The sequence below is a fragment of the Chionomys nivalis genome, chromosome 10 (assembly GCF_950005125.1).
Source record: "Chionomys nivalis chromosome 10, mChiNiv1.1, whole genome shotgun sequence".
Classification (NCBI taxonomy): domain Eukaryota; kingdom Metazoa; phylum Chordata; class Mammalia; order Rodentia; family Cricetidae; genus Chionomys; species Chionomys nivalis.
The window spans coordinates 64,863,787-64,880,727 of NC_080095.1; the positions used below are offsets into that span (position 1 = coordinate 64,863,787).

The 16,941-nt window shown below is 50.6% G+C and overlaps 1 protein-coding gene across 1 annotated transcript; it reads left to right on the plus strand.

The window, feature by feature from the left end:
• The first annotated feature begins 3,054 nt into the window (after positions 1 to 3,054).
• On the plus strand, positions 3,055 to 6,288 carry Nfkbia (NFKB inhibitor alpha). Its single transcript, XM_057782700.1, has 6 exons — positions 3,055 to 3,385; positions 3,936 to 4,044; positions 4,381 to 4,591; positions 4,852 to 4,940; positions 5,063 to 5,323; positions 5,757 to 6,288. Exons 1-6 carry the CDS (start codon positions 3,159 to 3,161, stop codon positions 5,802 to 5,804), a joined length of 945 nt encoding a protein of 314 aa, XP_057638683.1. The 5' UTR covers positions 3,055 to 3,158; the 3' UTR covers positions 5,805 to 6,288.
• The last annotated feature ends 10,653 nt before the right edge of the window (positions 6,289 to 16,941 follow it).

Below are 16,941 nucleotides of genomic sequence, written 5' to 3' on the forward strand. Positions count from 1 at the left end.
CTATATGGAGTTGTCCGCGATGGGGAGACTACCTGCCGGCTCACTTTATTCCACCCGTCTCCCTGGCAGCAGGTAAACAAAAGGTACCTCCTTGGGAAATCCCAGGGAGGGATGGGATAAGTCATATAGGTTCAGCCCCTCCCAAAGTTTCAAAAGGTTTTGCCACGACCCAGAAAGGGTCTAACTCCCGCCACTAGGTGTCACACTAAACAATACGGAGGTAGATCACAAGGCCTGAGGTGGTGGGGACAGGAAATCTCAAAGGACACATAAACACACATACTCCTTCATTTTTATCCTTGCAGCCCCAAATCATCCTCTGATGAGCCTTTTATAGGTAGGGCTTTTCGTTAGAACTGTGGTAATTTTTTTTTACAAAGTTTAATTTGGGATATATTGTTTAATGTATTAAAATTTAACGAAATTTTAGGATACATTGTTTAAAAATAAACATTAAAATAGGATACATCGTTTAGAGTTTTTATTACTTAAAAAATGTTATATGTATCAATGTTCTGCTTGTATGTATGTGCACCACATTCGTTGCCTGGTGCCCAAAGTCGTGTGGTTGCTAGGAATCAAACTCAAGTCCTCCGGAAGAGCAGCCAGTACTCTGGGCTGAGCTGAGTATAGCCCCTGCTATACCCTTTTTTTTTCTTTTTTCTTTTTTGAGACAGGGTTTCTCTGCGTATCTCTGGTTGTCCTGGAACTCACTCTGCAGCCCAGGCTGGCCTCAGATTTGGAGACTGGCCTGCCTCTGCCTCCCGAATGCTGGGATTAAAGGTCGTACACTCGGCTGCCATTACCATCGCCACCACCCGGCTCCTGCTATTCACTTTTGAGGAACTAATCTCCAGATAGAAAAGTGCATACCCTCAACTTTACATCCCAGGTGGAAGAGAAAATACTTTTTTGAGGGGCTGCAAGGGAGGAAAAGGGTTTTCAAGACAGGTCTTATGTTAGCCATGTTGGCCTCGAACTCAGTTAAATACTTTGAGTATATTTCAAATTGCACTATATTTTCTCTCTCTCTTTTTTTTTTTGAAAGGTATTTCCAAGCATTAACAGGACATCTACTTTAGCAAAATGATTACTATATTGTGGTAGAGATTAGATAAGCTGTCATGGGGTGCCTGGGTAAATTCTAGTATTTCGTCTTTCTTTTTAGGAAAATGGGAACCACACCTGGCTTACAACATTACTTCTGAGAACAGTGTGAGGCATAAAGGGCTGGGGATCCTCCAAAAATTTACACTGTGATGCTTCCAAAAGCCCATGCTCATACTTCCAGAGCAGACTGGGGCATATCTCTGTAGACAAATGACACAATTTTGAAGCCACAAAGTATCTCAAAAATGCCAGGACTGACAGTTCACAGCTGCAATCCCAGCACTCAGGGGAGGCTGAGGCAGAAGTCTTTACTAACAAGACCAGGTTAGCCTAGACAACACAGTGAGTTTCAGACCAACCTAGGACTATAATGCCTCAAATTACCTCACCAACACAAATCCAATCCCATTACTATAAAAACAAGCATAGCATCCCCCCCCAAAAAAAAAGAAAAAAAGGTAAGCTACTTCTTCATCTAATGTATTTAATGAAAGACAGCGCCTGGAACGGAGGTCTCCTTCTTACAATCAAGCCCACTTCGCCTCAACAATCGCCAAGTGGAAAAGAACTCACTGGGGAAGTTTTTATTTTAACATATGATCCTTTCTATCTCGAGGGTTTGGGTTTTGGTTTTTCCTGGATTTTACATCTTTTTCCCCCAGTGTCCTCATAACCATGTACTGGGTGAGGGATGGAATTATGAAGAGAGGCGAGTTGGTATATGGTTCATGAAGAGGGAGATCATTTAACTCTCACCAGAAATCTGCAGAACTTGGGTCTAACTAATTCCCATCTGTTTTACTTTTCCTGCGCTAATTCTAGGAGAAGTTAATGAGTTCATCTCACAGTTGCAGGCTCGTAGGTGGGGAAGGGGTAGAAGCAGCTATTCTATTTCTGCTGGTGGAATAGGGGGTCACAGGCTCAAATCCCTCTCTCTGGGGAGTAGCGGAAGCTGGTAGAGCCAGCAGGGTTCAGATGTGGTCACTGTGAGGACTGCCTTGAGCCTCCAACAGGATGCCTTGCAGCTACTTTCTTTGCTGTATTTAAGGGCCAGCCTTGGCTAAAGCACAAACCCAGTTGCTCTGCAAGGCACTCACCATAAGCCCAGCCTCCATCTCTGCAGTAAGAAGTAAATCGGACACAAGAACGCAACAGTTACAGTTGCTAGGAAGCTACACCTAACTAACACCTCGCTTAACTTGAAAAAAAAATGTTCCTATTAGCACTTTTCCCCATACAGAGCTAGGGTCCGCCCTCCCCCAGGAGACAGATTATCGACCCCTAGAAAAATGATCTAGGGGTTCTCCAAGCGCTTGGGTATTTTTAATGTCAAAGCTTCCCAGCTTCATAGAGGTGGGGGGGAGGGGTGAAGGACAGCCAAATGTCCCTGCACTACTAAGAGCCTGGAATGGGCAAAACACAGACGGCCTAAAACCACTCATCCGTCCTTCCTCGAAGAAATTTAAGAGAAGCGAATCCCTGCAGCCAGCCAACATTTCCACTCTTGGGTTTTCAAAAGATCAAAAACCGGAAAGGACCTGCAAAGTGGCAAGTCGCTAAGAGGAACCGCCCAGCAGGTCTGCGTCCTTGGGATCTCAGCAGCTCAGGACCCCACATCGAACGGACGGTGGGAAACCCCAGGGAAAGAAGGGTTCTTGCAGAGGCCTGGGTTTACTGAGTGCAAGCTGCAGGGAAGTACCTAGAGGGGAGGGGGCCTGGTCGGGAGGACTTTCCAGCCACTCAGGGCTCATCAAAAAGTTCCCCGTACATGACCCCAGTGGCTCATCCCAGGGAGTTTCTCCAATGAACCCCAGCCCTGGGTTTAGGCTTAGGCTCCACAGTCCAGGACCCAGCCAGTTCTTTTTCTAGTCTGACTGGCTGGAAATTCCCCCGCCTGACCCCGCCCCTGAGAAATCCCCTGCCAGCGTTTATAGGGCGCCGCGGCGGCGCTGGCGAGCCTACAACAGTCGGAACTCGCAGCCCAGCAGCCAGCAGCTTGCAGCCCAGCGCAGCCCCGCACGCAGCCCCGCACGCAGCCCCGCGCAGCTATGTTTCAGCCGGTCGGCCAAGGCCAGGACTGGGCCATGGAGGGCCCACGGGACGGCCTCAAGAAAGAGCGGCTGGTGGACGATCGCCACGACAGCGGCCTGGACTCCATGAAGGACGAGGAGTACGAGCAGATGGTGAAGGAGCTGCGCGAGATCCGCCTGCAGCCGCAGGAGGCGCAGCTGGCCGCCGAGCCCTGGAAGCAGCAGCTCACGGAGGACGGAGACTCGTAAGTGGCGGCGGGCACGGGCGAGCCGGGTCGCGCGGGTGGGGGGAGGCCCGCGGCGCGCTCGGGGCTTTGCACGGAGGGGCCGGCGGGGCTGCGATCGCCTGGGCCTCTGCCTTCTCTCCCTCCCCCGCCCCCCCCCCCCGCTCTCCCTTCTCCCCAGCTCCCCTACCCCCCTCCCGGGCGCCCAAGACCTGGCGTAGCCGCCGATCGCAGGCCGGGGGGGCGGGGCGGCAGCGGGGACGCCAAGTCCCAGCCTGGCAGAGTTTAGCGCGCAGCCGCGGGGCCGCGAGGGGGAAGTACAGGGCGTTGCGTTCCGGGCGGCGAGGGGAGGGCGGGCCGGTCTCGCCGGCGCCCGCCCGGAGGGGGTGGTGCACGGAAAGTCCCTGGGCGCCTGCCAGGAACACTCAGCTCATAATAACCTCGCGGAAAACACCGCGGGCCGCGGCCTCCAGAAACCCCGGCCTTGCGCAATCCCCCGCAGCCCACGCCTCTCGAGGGCCCCACGCAGTGCGCTCACCGCCCCTTGGGGGCTTTCCCTGTCATCCTTCAGGTTCCTGCACTTGGCAATCATCCATGAAGAGAAGACTCTGACCATGGAAGTGATTCGGCAGGTGAAGGGAGACCTCGCCTTCCTCAACTTCCAGAACAACCTGCAGCAGGTGCGCGCTTGCCCAGCTGTGCCCTCTTTGACCTGGTGGCGGAGTTGGATGTTAGCTCAGTCGCCCCCGAAGAGTTTCTAAATTAATAGTCACTGAGCTCTTATCTGCCCTGGCCTTTTACAAAATTCAAATGAGCCAACGTCTTAGAGCTTGAGGAAAATCCCAGGGGTTTAGTTTTGGTTTTATGACCCACCTGGGGCCTCGTGTTTGCTGATGTCCTGTAGCCATCTGGGAGGAGCAGAATCCACAGCAAGGAGGTGTCTGGGGTTCAGGAAACCCAAGACGATGGGTTTGCCCCATGGCTTATCCCCTTTCTGTTTCCTCTTCCGTTTGTAGACTCCACTTCACTTGGCTGTGATCACCAACCAGCCAGGAATTGCCGAGGCACTTTTGGAAGCTGGCTGTGATCCTGAGCTCCGAGACTTTCGAGGAAATACCCCTCTACATCTTGCCTGTGAGCGGGGCTGCCTGGCCAGTGTAGGAGTCCTGACGCAGACTTGCACACCCCAACATCTCCACTCCATCCTGCAAGCCACCAACTACAACGGTAGGTCTGCCCGTCCATCCAAGGACACAGGGAAGGGAGAGGTGGGCCCACTTTAGGCTAGAGCTTCAACTCTCAACATATATAAAAAGTTCAGACAATATGGACTTTTAAAAACTCCCACTTTGGTGTCTATGTAATGTTCAATCTGAACCCTGAACTGAGTTCTTAAAAACTGGGGATATTTGTGATTGTCCCGTAAGATAGGGCATGCGCTGTGTGCGTGTGGAGACAAGTAGTTATGGTTTTCGTTTCATCCCTAGGCCACACGTGTCTGCACCTAGCCTCCATCCACGGCTACCTGGGCATCGTGGAGCATCTGGTGTCTTTGGGTGCGGATGTCAACGCGCAGGTGAGTACATCTCCTTCCAGATGGAGCCCGTCGGGTGCCTCCTGAGCTCTTCCCAGCTTGCTCTTCCTGCAAGCGTGTTTCCAGCTGTCGCCCTAAACATGCCCGATGGCTTTTGGTTTCAGGAGCCCTGCAATGGCCGGACAGCCCTCCACCTTGCGGTGGACCTGCAGAATCCTGACCTGGTCTCGCTCTTGCTGAAGTGTGGCGCTGATGTCAACAGAGTCACCTACCAAGGCTACTCCCCCTATCAGCTCACCTGGGGCCGACCGAGCACCCGGATACAGCAGCAGCTGGGCCAGCTGACCCTGGAAAACCTTCAGACGCTGCCAGAGAGCGAGGATGAGGATTGCTACGACGCAGAGTCCGAGTTCACGGAGGATGAGGTGAATGCCCGCTTACTGCCAGGACGGCCCAGTCTCCCTCAGCCCTCTCACGTTCCCTAGAGCTAGTCTTTATTCTAGGGATCGCAGCATAATTGTTTAACTTCTCAAACTCAGCTTGCAAAACCAGTATCCCAAGAGCTTGTCTCTCTGATTTGCTTTAATAGCTTATCCTTGGGGGCGGGGGTCCGGAGCTTGAACCCAGGTCTTACCACGTGGTATCAGGCACGTGTGTTCCACCATTGAGGTACACCTCCTGCAATAGCTTAGTTTTTTTTAAGGAGAGAATCAGTAAAGGAAAGCTCCTACAGCCTGGGGGATTGTTATATTTGGGTCAAGGAGGAAAGAGCCCAAGAATATGAGTTATTGGCAGAAGCGGCCCTCCCGTCTTCCCAATGCCTAGGGATTTAATTCGCCTTTCCTCCTCTTGTTTCAGCTGCCCTATGACGACTGTGTGTTTGGAGGCCAACGTCTGACGTTGTGAATGCAAAGCGTCAGAGAACACGGACTTGTATATTTGTACAAAACAAGAGCTTTATTTTTCTAAAAAGAAAGAAAAGAAAAAAAAAAGGGTATCCTTACCAGCACACGGTCTCGCCCCGAGCATCCCTCTGCGGTGATTTCATCCTTCGTTTTGTTGTTTCTGTGAAATTTGGGGAAACAGATCATCGGAATTCAAAGAAAATGTCTTTTGAAGTTCATGTTTGTGGGATTTGGGGAGGTGGTTTTCCAGACGCTAATGAAAGGACCACATTTTATTTATTGTGCTTTTGATTGAACCACCCTAGATCTAGTAAGCTGACCCCAGTGTGTCCTCCCATATGAGAACCAGGTGTTCAGTGGTGTGTGCTTACGTCACTCCCGACTGAGGTGTGTGTTACCCTCCTGTAAATGTTGTATATGGTGTATTTTGTTGGTAATTATTTTGGTACTTCTGAGATGTATATTTATTAAACAGATTTTTACAAACAGCATCTTCCTGCTCATTAGCTGTTCTGAGAGTAGCTTGTTCCTGAGGGCTGGGGGGCTGAGGGGCTGAGAGCTGGGGCTGTAGGGGGCGGGGTGCACAGCCAGCTAAGGAAGCCCAGAGCAGCTCCTCACTTTAGGCCCAGCCTCCCAGCGAAGCTTTGCAGCAGCCCTGTAACCCCTGTGTGGGCGAGAGGCTCCTGCTAGGGTGACAGGAAATGCCAGCCTTGGGCTGGGGTACCAACGAGCCACCTGCTCTGTCACTGAAGGCTCAGTTGTCATTTTCTCCTCGATTTAAGCAGTTCCAGAACCCTGCTGTCACTTTAGAACTTAGTCTGCACGAGAGGAATCTGCCGAATTCATTTGCTGTAGCTGGGAAAGTTCTCAAGAGCGGGCCTGGACTCAGAAGTACCGTCCTGACACCCAGCAGTCACTTCGAGACTTCTCATTTATTGACTGCGCTGTCGTACACATTGCACAAGACTGAAAAAAACAGACAGTGCTGGGCATCTAGTGCTGAGGAAGAAAAAATACGGCTATTGTACAACATCCTGTGTTTCACAGGGGAAGCAGGAGAGCCAGAGAACAGCTTGTGCAGGGAACACTGAGGAGAGGAAGCTGGCTCCCTGACCTAATGCAGGCTGTTAACCAAAGGCCACGCATCTGTTCCGTCACTAACCGTAGTCTCAGGGCTAGTAAGCTTGGGGGAAGTCTTTTCATCCGCACAGTGTACTGATTCTACTGAGTGATTCTGCCAAAGGCGATTTCACAATGGTCAGTCACTTGTGAAATTGCATTTAGACGCTTGTTAGTTAATGTTTTTGTCCTCAGAATACATCTCTTGTTTTGGGAGAAAGAAGTGAGGTGACATTATGTCAAATGCCAGAATGATAAGGTAAATAAAATGAACGTGCTTCAGCTTATAGCCGAGCAGATACTGCTACTGTGCTTCCTTATTCGGTTCTGGATCCACACATGTCAAAAAGTATGGTGATCATCTTCCTCTTACCCCAACTCTCGGGGAGTCTTTTATATAGAAAAAGCACTATTGCAAACTGGGCAAAGCTAGCCACGTCCCACTCCTGCAACCATAGTCTGTCTGGAACTAAGCACTGTGGTAGTCCCTGTGTCCCCTGCCAGGTGCCCCAGGATCTACCTCAGAGCACCTGTTCAGGGGTCCAGTGCTGACCACAGCAATGCTGATTTTAGGCTCACTCAGCTGAGTGAGAAACGTGCGAACCCAGGAGAGAATCCTTATATCCTAATAAACAAAGGGGAGAAACTTGGTTTTGATTTTGGAGTGATGCCCTTAATGCTTCTTAGCTTCTTAAGGCAGGTTCGCTAGTGCACGCCTTTAATCCCAGCACTTGAGAGGCTGAGGCAGGAGGATCTACATAAACAAAAGCATGTCACATAAAACCAAGGCACATCTATACAGACTCACTTTTGTTCTGTGTGGAAGGTTGGGGAAACAGAACAAGAAGAAGTGGTCTATCTTTCCTTGACCTCAGAGACCAACTCTTGCCTAAGGCCATCATTCTCTGTGGTGGCTTAGGGAAGGTCCTCTTCTGAGTCACGTGAGCCCATGGAGTTAATGCCCTGCACAAATCCTGAGGTAGCTAGGCTCAGTGAAAGACTGAAGTTCATCCTCATCCCTCATCCTTGTCTCTGTTATGTCTGCTGGTTAGATGGCTAGAGAAAAATTTAGAACAGAAATGACTTATCGTAAGTTTTCAGTTTGCTCCCAATAGGATACTTTGGACAGAAAGCCCTCCTTCACACCCCCGATTTTCTCCTGAAAATTTCATTGGGACAGGGAAAGATGAAGGAGCCTGGGAAAGAGGGAAATAACAGCATGAGGGAAATAGAGCCACATGAGCAACTTTCTCGAATTTTGATCTTCATTCATCCTGCCTATACCTCCTGCTGCTGCCGGACACACGGCCTTGACAGGGCAGGTGGACCGGTTTTTTCCATTCGGAAGAGTTTTTCTATAAAGGAGGAAAGAAACTCCAGTCTGAGCAATCTAAGGCCTGGAAACGCTGAAGGATGGGGGTGGGGGTGGCTTACATTGAAACATCTCATGTCCTGGAAGTGATTAAACCATGACAACCAGAACTGAGCAAGGAGGAACGGTCTCCCTGTCCCATCCCACCCTGCCGTGTCCCCAGGCCCCATGACTTCACTAACGCGCCTAGGGTAATTGATGAGAAAGGTCAGGTTTCTCGAAGCTCATTCAGGAACTCACCCAGAGAAGCATTCCCCAACCTCTGATCCCTGTACAGAAATATGCAGGTTGTTTCCATGTTTGAAGTAAGGGAATGTTACAGGAACCGAAACTTGCCGTTCTGTGTGTTTCCCTCCCGAGAAGTGGGACGGACTCTCGGTCTCATTCGTGCGTTTGCATTATGAAGAATTATTCTCCAGTCCTCCCAGAGGCCCACAGATCAGCTGGCCGGGGCCTTTGTCTCAGAACCCCTTGATCAGGAGGAGAGAGAGCCAGAGTTCCAGGCAGGGTCACCCAATGTAGAGTAGGGGGCAAGGGAATCTGGGGCTTCTGTTCCAGTTAGCTAACTACCCAGCATTGGCACCCTTTTGACGGGGGCAAGAAAGCAAGCTGGGTTCAGAGCAAAAATGACTTCCAGTCTGGGATTAAGTCCACCATCCACAGCACGGTTCACCGTTCATTTTACGTCTGCGTATGATGGCAGACTCCAGGGATAAGCCTGAAGGAAGTCTGCACCCCGTCTCCATTAATGCTTGCCCAGGACTTCGCAGTCAACGTGTACTTGAATTGCCTAGGCAGATTGTTGAAATTCGGGTTCTCGCCCAAGTGCTTTGAGCCTGGTATGAGGTCCCACATTTCCCGACAAGGTAATGGATCGCATCGTAACGACCTGGGCCTTGGCGGTTGTGCTGGCCAGTTTTGTGTCAACTTGACACACAAGCTAGAGCCATCAGAGAGGCGGGAACCTCGACTGAGAAAATGCCTCCATAAGACCAGGCTGTAGGGCATTTTCTTAGTGATTGATGGCCGGCCCATTGTGGGTGGTGCCATCTCTGGACTGGTGGTCCTGGGTCCTGAAACAGTGGTCCTCAACCTTCCTAAGGCTGTGACCCTTTAATACAGTTCCTCATGTTGTGGTGAACCCCCCCCAACCATAAAGTTATTTTTGTTGCTATTTCATAACTATAATTCTGCTACTGTTATGAATTATAATGTAAATATTTTTTGGAAGTAAGGTTTGCCAAAGGAGCCATGACCCACAGGTTAGGACCATTGTTCTAGAAGAAAGCAAAGCAGAAGGAGCAAGCCAGAAAGCAGCACCCTTCATGGCCTCCAGGTCGTCTTTGAGATCCCTGTCCTGGCCTCTTTCAATGACAGACTATGATGTGGAAGCCAACTGAACCCTTCCCTCCCCAACTTGCTTTTGGTCATGGTGTTTCATCACAGCAGTGGTGACCCTGAGACTGTGGCACTCTGCCAGCATACACGGCCACTACAAACCAGAGCACGCACTTCTGCAACTGCTCATACAGGACCCAACATAAGGCAGCTGAGCTGCACCCCTGTAGCCTAGCAAGGGGAGGAGCAGCAAGGAGCTCAAGGCCAGGCCAGCCTGCATTTCGCAGCAAGTCTGTGGGCCAGCCAGGCCACTGGGGGCAATCCTTTGACCTCATTTCCTGTGAGAGTTAGGATTTGTTTGTTTGTTTGTTTTGGTTTTGGTTTTTGGAGACTGGGTTCCTCTGTATAGCTGGGGCTGTCCTGGAGCTCGGGCTGCACTGTAGCCCAGGCTGGCCTTGGACTCTCTCCGTAGCCCAGGCTGGCCTTGGGCTCCCTCCATAGCCCAGACTGGCTTTGAACTCCTGCCTCTGCCTCTAGATCGCTGGGATTAAAGGTGTGTGCCACCAGCACCAGCATGAGTTTTAGGATTTCAGGCATGGGCTGCCATGCCCAGTAGTCTTTAATAAAATGTTCTTAAGAAGCAGGGCATGTATCTAGTGAGAGGGCTCGGTGAGCAAGCACTTGCTGCAGAAGTTTAATGACCCAGATTTGATCCCCTGAACCCACACAAAGGGGGAGGGAAAGACCCAGCTCTACAAATGTGTCCTCCAGACTCCACACAGTCATCATACATGTAGGTGCCCTGCACCCCATCATGTACATACATGCTTAAATAATAGTAATAGTAATAATAATGTTAAGAAACAAACAAACAACATGGTGGCTACTTTAATCCCAGCACAGAGTCTCTGTGAGTTCAAGGTCAGCCTGGTCTACACAGCTAGTCTAGACCAGTTAAGGCTACATATGTGCCCCTCCCCCAACACCATACACAATAATAAATAAAGTTTAATTTAAAAACTTAGCCATATTTTTAGTTTGTACCGTAATGGGTTGATTCTTCGGAGGCCGCAGTAAGTAGAGTAACCCCACGGAACTCGGGCACAAGCTCACACCGTCTTTCGCCTTCCCTGACATTTTTATCTGTGAGTTTTAGCGGCACTAAATAAAGGAAGTGAGGCTTTAGTCTCCTTCCAGGAGTTTCCAGTCGTGTGGTCTGACTGAGGCTCGGGTCACCCAAGGCCACCACATTAAACAATCTGGTCAGACTTTAAAACCGTCACGGCACTTCACCCATCTGCAGGCATGCCCAGGGACAAGTGCAGCAGAGACAAGTGTGAGAGAGACGAGTGTGACAGAGAGATGAGTGTGTGAGAGAGACGAGTATGAGAGAGACGAGTATAAGAGAGACGAGTGTGACAGAGAGACGAGTGTGTGACAGAGACAAGTGTGACAGGGACGAGTGTCACAGAGATGAGTGTGAGAGAGATGAGTATGACAGAGATGAGTGTGTGACAGAGAGATGAGTGTGACAGAGACGAGTGTGACAGAGAGATGAATGTGTGACAGAGACAAGTGTGACAGGGACAAGTGTGACAGAGACGAGTGTGACAGAGATGAGTGTGAGATAGATGAGTATGACAGAGATGAGTGTGTGACAGAGACATGAGTGTGACAGAGACGAGTGTGACAGAGAGACAAGTGTGACAGAGATGAGTGTGACAGAGAGACGAGTGTGACAGAGAAATAACAAGTGTGACAAAGACAAGTGTAACTTAGTGAAGGCCAGGGAAGGACTTCTGGTCCGGAGCTGTCCAGGGGTCAGGTCTTTCTTTCCTGCTTGTTTGTTTTTGGAGATGAGGTCTCACTGTGTAACTGACAGACTTGGAGCCCCTTAGGAGCGCAGACGGGTCTCAGACTCACAGAGAAACACCCATCTCTGCCTTCTGAGAGCTGGTACTAAAAGCAAGTGCCGTCAGGCCCGTTTTACATTTCTTGGTAATGTTTTCCTTTGGATGCCATTTCACTGTCACTGGGGACCTCTTCCCACAGTAGGCCCCTGCCGCACAGCAAGCTCTGTGTCTGGTCAAAGCCCCTCCGGGAGACCTTTGGAAAAAGCCAAACAAACTAATTTTTAATTGTATGTACATGTGTCTGTCCGTCTCTGTTGCTCTGTGTGTGTTCTCTGTCTCTGGTCCCTGACTCTGTGTGTGTGTCTGCATGTCTCTGTCTATGTCTCTGTCTCTGTGTGTGTCTGTCTTTGTCTCTCTGTCTCTGTGTATGTGTTCTCCATCTCTGTCTCTCTATGTGTTACTCTATCTGTGTCTCTGTCTGTCTCTGTGTGTGTGTGTCTCTGTCTGTGTGTGTGTTTGCATGCGCGCACGACTCTGTCTCTCCGTTTCTTGCTCGCTCGCTCTCTCTCTCTCTCTCTCTTTCTCTCTCTCCATGTCAGGTGCTCAAGGGTGGTCAGTGGTGTTGGATCCCTGTGGAGCTGGGCAATTGTGAGCTGCTGAGAATTGAACTCAGGGCTTCTGCAAGAGCAGCTTGTACTCTTAACTGCTGAGCCATCTCTCCATTCCCTAAAGACCTCTCTGTCTACAAACATTCAATTGTTCTCCCCAGTCTAAGGAGAGACCTAAGCTGGGAGTCTGCAGTCTGCAAGAACAATGGAAGCGGGGAGTTTTCTCTCTTCAGGTCTTCTTTGGGCCTAGACTAGGGAATAACTAGCCGTCCACCGTGACTAACCACGAAAGTCTCTGAGGGCTGGAGAGGAGTAGTGTTTCACCGCCAGTCAAGGGTCACGAGGGGCTCTGTGTACATGGCTGCCTACTCATGTCCCATAACACCCAAGAGCAGCTCTGTGTGCTCAGATAACATAAAGAACCCTGGCTATCCGGGCTCTGGAGGTCTCCTGGCCTGGCTCTCATCAGGGCTCGGCTAGCGTCAGTGCAATCAAACAAGCTCCCTGGGAGGACTGCTTCAGACTTCCGCTCCGGAGAAAAGCAATGTTGGCGGGCTCACAGTCATTGGTCTGGAGCGTGGATCAGATAATTTCCAGCCAGGACAGCAAAGGGCTTAGCAGGGATGGACCAGCACCAGGGAGGGGAGAGGGCAGGTCTCACCGAGAACTACTGTTTGATATCACCCGAGAGGGCCTTTCCACAGCAGGGGCATTGTTGGCTTTGGGGCAAGACATAACAGCTCCACGTTGGAGGAAAGAGCAAGGCCAGGGCTTTGACCCTCACAGGTGTGAAACGCTCGCGGATGCTTCCTTGTAGAGAGTCGTGGGATCTTTGGGGAAATTCCTGGAATGAATAATCTGTGCTTTGCCTGGGCAAGAGTCTCCTGGAATAGTAAAGTTATTGTAATACAAATAATGGAAAAATAAGGTCATGTTCACGTAGACAATGAACTGGGGGCAGAAGAAGGCAGCCACCATTTAGCCAGCCATTGAGCCTAAAGATCTGAGCGATAGACACCGAGAAGTGTGAAAGATGAGACATTCAGGACATGAACACACAAGCAGTGTGTGTGCATGCGTGCGTGTGCATGGGGGGGCTGGCTGGGACAGGGAACGTGGAGGAGGGGGTCAGAAAACATGTTTCGCCTCTTTTGGAATCTCACCTGCAACTCACAAGCCTTAGCTCTAATCTACTTCTCGGGCTAACCCACACAACAAAGCACACTGCAAAGTTCCAGGTGATCAGCCACGGGAGAATAAGAAGACCTGTGGGTGTCATTTATCAAACAATAACTGCTTCCAGGCATACGAAATCATGAGAGCATCAGGGAGAAGCGCGAGTTCAGAGAGAGCTCTAGTGTCTTGTCTAAGGCAAAGCCACAGGCTTGTGGCAGTGCTGGCTCCCAACCCTGCCCCCTTCACCTCTCTTACTGGTCAGGGTGAGCCTCCTCATCCTGCCAAGGACAGTCAAAGCCGCCATTGTTAATCTAAGTAGCTGCAGCTGCCACAGCAACCTGTGAGACCCTGCACTTCCATTGTCTAAACTCCCTTACTGAAGAAGCTGGAACGCTGCCTCGTAGGGACTGGAGAAGTGAGAGTCGGTTGTCTTGTCTCACAGGCCGTCCTTAACTCACTACTTAACTGAGGAGGACCTTGAACTTCTGGCTCTCCTGGCTCCATTTCTTTAATGCCAGGATGATAGCAATGAACATCCGTACCCCGTTGATGAGGGACGGGAGATAGAAGCCAGGGCTTCACACACACTCGGCAAGTGCTCTCTGCCCATGGAGCTATGCCCTCACCCCTCTGACGATGCAGAGGAAACTGCACCACTTAGCCAGCGAAGACTGTTCAGGCTGCTTACATCCAAATACCGCAGCGAGATAAACAACCAAGATCCATTTCTTATAGTTGTGAAGGTTGAAGTTGAAGATCAAAGAGCTGGCAGGTTGGGTGTACGGTAGGGACCTACTCTCTGTTCATATGGCATCTTCCCACCCCCCCTCCCCATCTCAGCATGGCGGAAGGAGAGAGCTAGCTCTTTTGATCTCATGACCCAATCTCTGACCCAAAGCCCACTTCCTGGGGCTGGAGAGATGGCTCAGTGGTTAAGAGCACTGACTTCTTTTCCAGAGGACCCGGGTTCAATTCCCAGCACCTACATGGCAGCTCACAACAGTCTGAAGATCCAGTTCCAGGGGATCTGACACTTCATACCAATGCACATAAACTAAAGTTAAATAAACTATAAGAAAGCCCACTTCCTGATTCCATCGTTTGGGGACTTGAAGGTTATCCTGGCTGGTTTTGTGTGCCAACTGGACACCAGCTAGAGTCGTCAGAGGAAGGAGCCTCAGTTGAGGAAATGCCTCGGTGAGATCCAGCTGTAAGGCATTGTCTCATCTAGTGACCAATGGAGGAGGGCCCAGCCCGTTGCAGGTGGTGCCATCCCTGGGCTGCTGGTCCTGGGTTCTATAAGAAAGTAGACTGAGCAAGCCAGTAAGTGGCACCCCTCCGTGGCCTCTGCATCAGCTCCTGCCTCCAGGTTCCTGCCCTGCTTGAGTTCCTGTCCTGACTTCCTTCAGTGATGAAAAGCAACGCTGAAGTGTAAGCCAAATAAACCCTTTCTTCTCCAACTTGCTTTGTGGTCATGGTATTCATTGTAGCAACAGACACCCTAAGTCAGTCAGGGGGCATAAGCGTCTAACCCATTGCAGCGGCTGTGGGTGCAGCCCTGATGCACTAGACTTTAGTGTGAGGGAAGCCTATGGGCTGCAGCTAAAAGGGGCTCCAGCCCAGCTCTGCACCCCCCTCAGGGACTACCTCAGAGCGATGTGTGTGTGTGTGTGTGTGTGTGTGTGTGCGCGCCCGTGTGCTTGTGAGCACATACATACGCGTATGTTTTAACTTCTGCAACGTTATGGATGAACCCAGAGCCCTGTGTATGCTAGACAAGCCCTGTACCTCTGAGCCACACCTCCACCTCCACCTTCCATGGGACTTTTGAAAGCAGGAACTCAGCAGTGGGGAGAAAAGTCAGCTGCTCAGAGCCTCAGGCAACCCTAGTGAGGTCATCTGTGATTAAGTTTAGACCCTGTTTCCACAGACCCACCAGAGTGGGATGAGGCACCTCAAACACACACCTGGCTGCCATGACTGAGTGGCCTCCAGGGTGACCTTGCTCAAGTACTTGTGACCTAGTGCCTCAGTCACCCTGATTCCGTGCTGTCAGAGTTACTGTGAAGCCCAATCGTCACCGTGACAATAAAACTCTGGCAAAGAACTGACACACAGTAGATGTTCAGCAAACGACTGCTCCTGCTGCGAGGGCTCTCGAGGCCCTGACGAGCATCTGACGGTCATTTCTCAAGCCAGTGCTCCTTCCTTTACTCTTAACTGCCCGAGACCAGAGGAACCGGATCCCCAGGACGCTTTGGGGCCTCTACTCCTCCCTCTTGACTCACGATGACCCTATTCCAACAGAAGGTGGAAAGGGGATTCTTTGCCCATATTTCTCAGCTTCTCGATGCCTCTACCAGCCAGGAGCCCACAGGAGTGGCTATGGCTGACGGGAGGTAAGAACTGAAGGTCTTACTAGGCCTATGTCAGGGAAACTTCTGACCTCTGAGAGGCCCCCAGAACAGCCCTTGCTCCTGTCGCCGGTACTGGACCAGGCCACAGGTCACTAGGACATTGGTGTCCTTGGAACATCCCACTGAGCGATGGACACACTTTGCTGGGGTAGTGACTAGCGCCTCCAGGGTGGTGGGTGATGCCCACTATTATGACAGTTATTAAGAAGACTCATAGACCCTGTTCCCTCCCCTTCGTAATGCAGAAAGGGAACTTTTCTCCTTTAAGAATTTTTTTTTTAATTCATAATTTGCGTGTCTCTCTGTACCTATATGCGGCATGAGTGCAGGTGCCCTTGGGGACAAAGATAGCATCACACTGGTCAGTGGTGGTGCACACTTTTAATCCCAGCACTCAGGAGGCAGAGACAGGCAAATCTCTGAGTTTGAGGCCAGCCTGGTCTACAGAATGAGTTCCAGGACAGCCAAGGATATGCACAGAGAAACCCTGGCTCAAAACAAACAAACAAAAAGCTAGCATCAGATCTCCTGGCACTGGAGGGTTCAGGCAGTTGTGAGCTACCGGAGGCAGATATTAGACTCTAAACTCTGATCCTTCGGGAGAACAATAAACATTTAAGGGCTGAGCCAACTCCTCAGTCCGGGAAAGGGGATTTTATTGTGGAGGCCTTTTTTTCCTTCTCCCACTGTGGGAGAGGCAGAGAGAGGAGAGTTCATCCCTGTTACGGCACTAAAGGTGTATGAGGGCTGAGGGCTGAGGGGTAAGCTATAAACACACCCTTGGTGAGCAATATGAAAGGGAAAAGAGTGTTGCCAAGTAATTCACACAATCTAACCCTATCTGACACACTAATGATCCACTATCCATACACAGGCCACAGCAAAAGAAACTACTTGTGGGTCATTTAGGGAGATAGGAGATTTGTAGGAAGAATTCCAGGGAGCCCTAAGAATCTCCAAATGGTTTGGAGAGCAGGAGGGAAGGAAAGTTTACAGTGTGACTGGCACCAGTCCCTCAAAGCTGGCCTTGCTGACCTTGTGTCTCCATGATTCCACACAACCCATCGATTCAAGGTTCCAGGAAAGAGCGTGAGGGCTGGAGTTGCTCCGGCCGGGCCACGTAAGAAGGCTGGGCCAGGACAGTGAGTGGCTGGCATTTCTTCAAGTTAACACAGCCTTCAAACACAGAAGAATAGTGGAGGGCAGATTTAACTGACAGATGTCTTAAGATTTCAGGAATAGCTGTCTTTGAGTA

Coding starts and splice junctions, on each gene's coding strand:
- Nfkbia (XM_057782700.1), top strand. CDS start 3,159: ATGTTTCAGCCGGTCGGCCAAGGCCAGGACTGGGCCATGGAGGGCCCA. Junction 4,045..4,380: donor TCCAGAACAACCTGCAGCAG/GTGCGCGCTTGC, acceptor TTCCGTTTGTAG/ACTCCACTTCACTTGGCTGT. Junction 4,941..5,062: donor GTGCGGATGTCAACGCGCAG/GTGAGTACATCT, acceptor TTTTGGTTTCAG/GAGCCCTGCAATGGCCGGAC.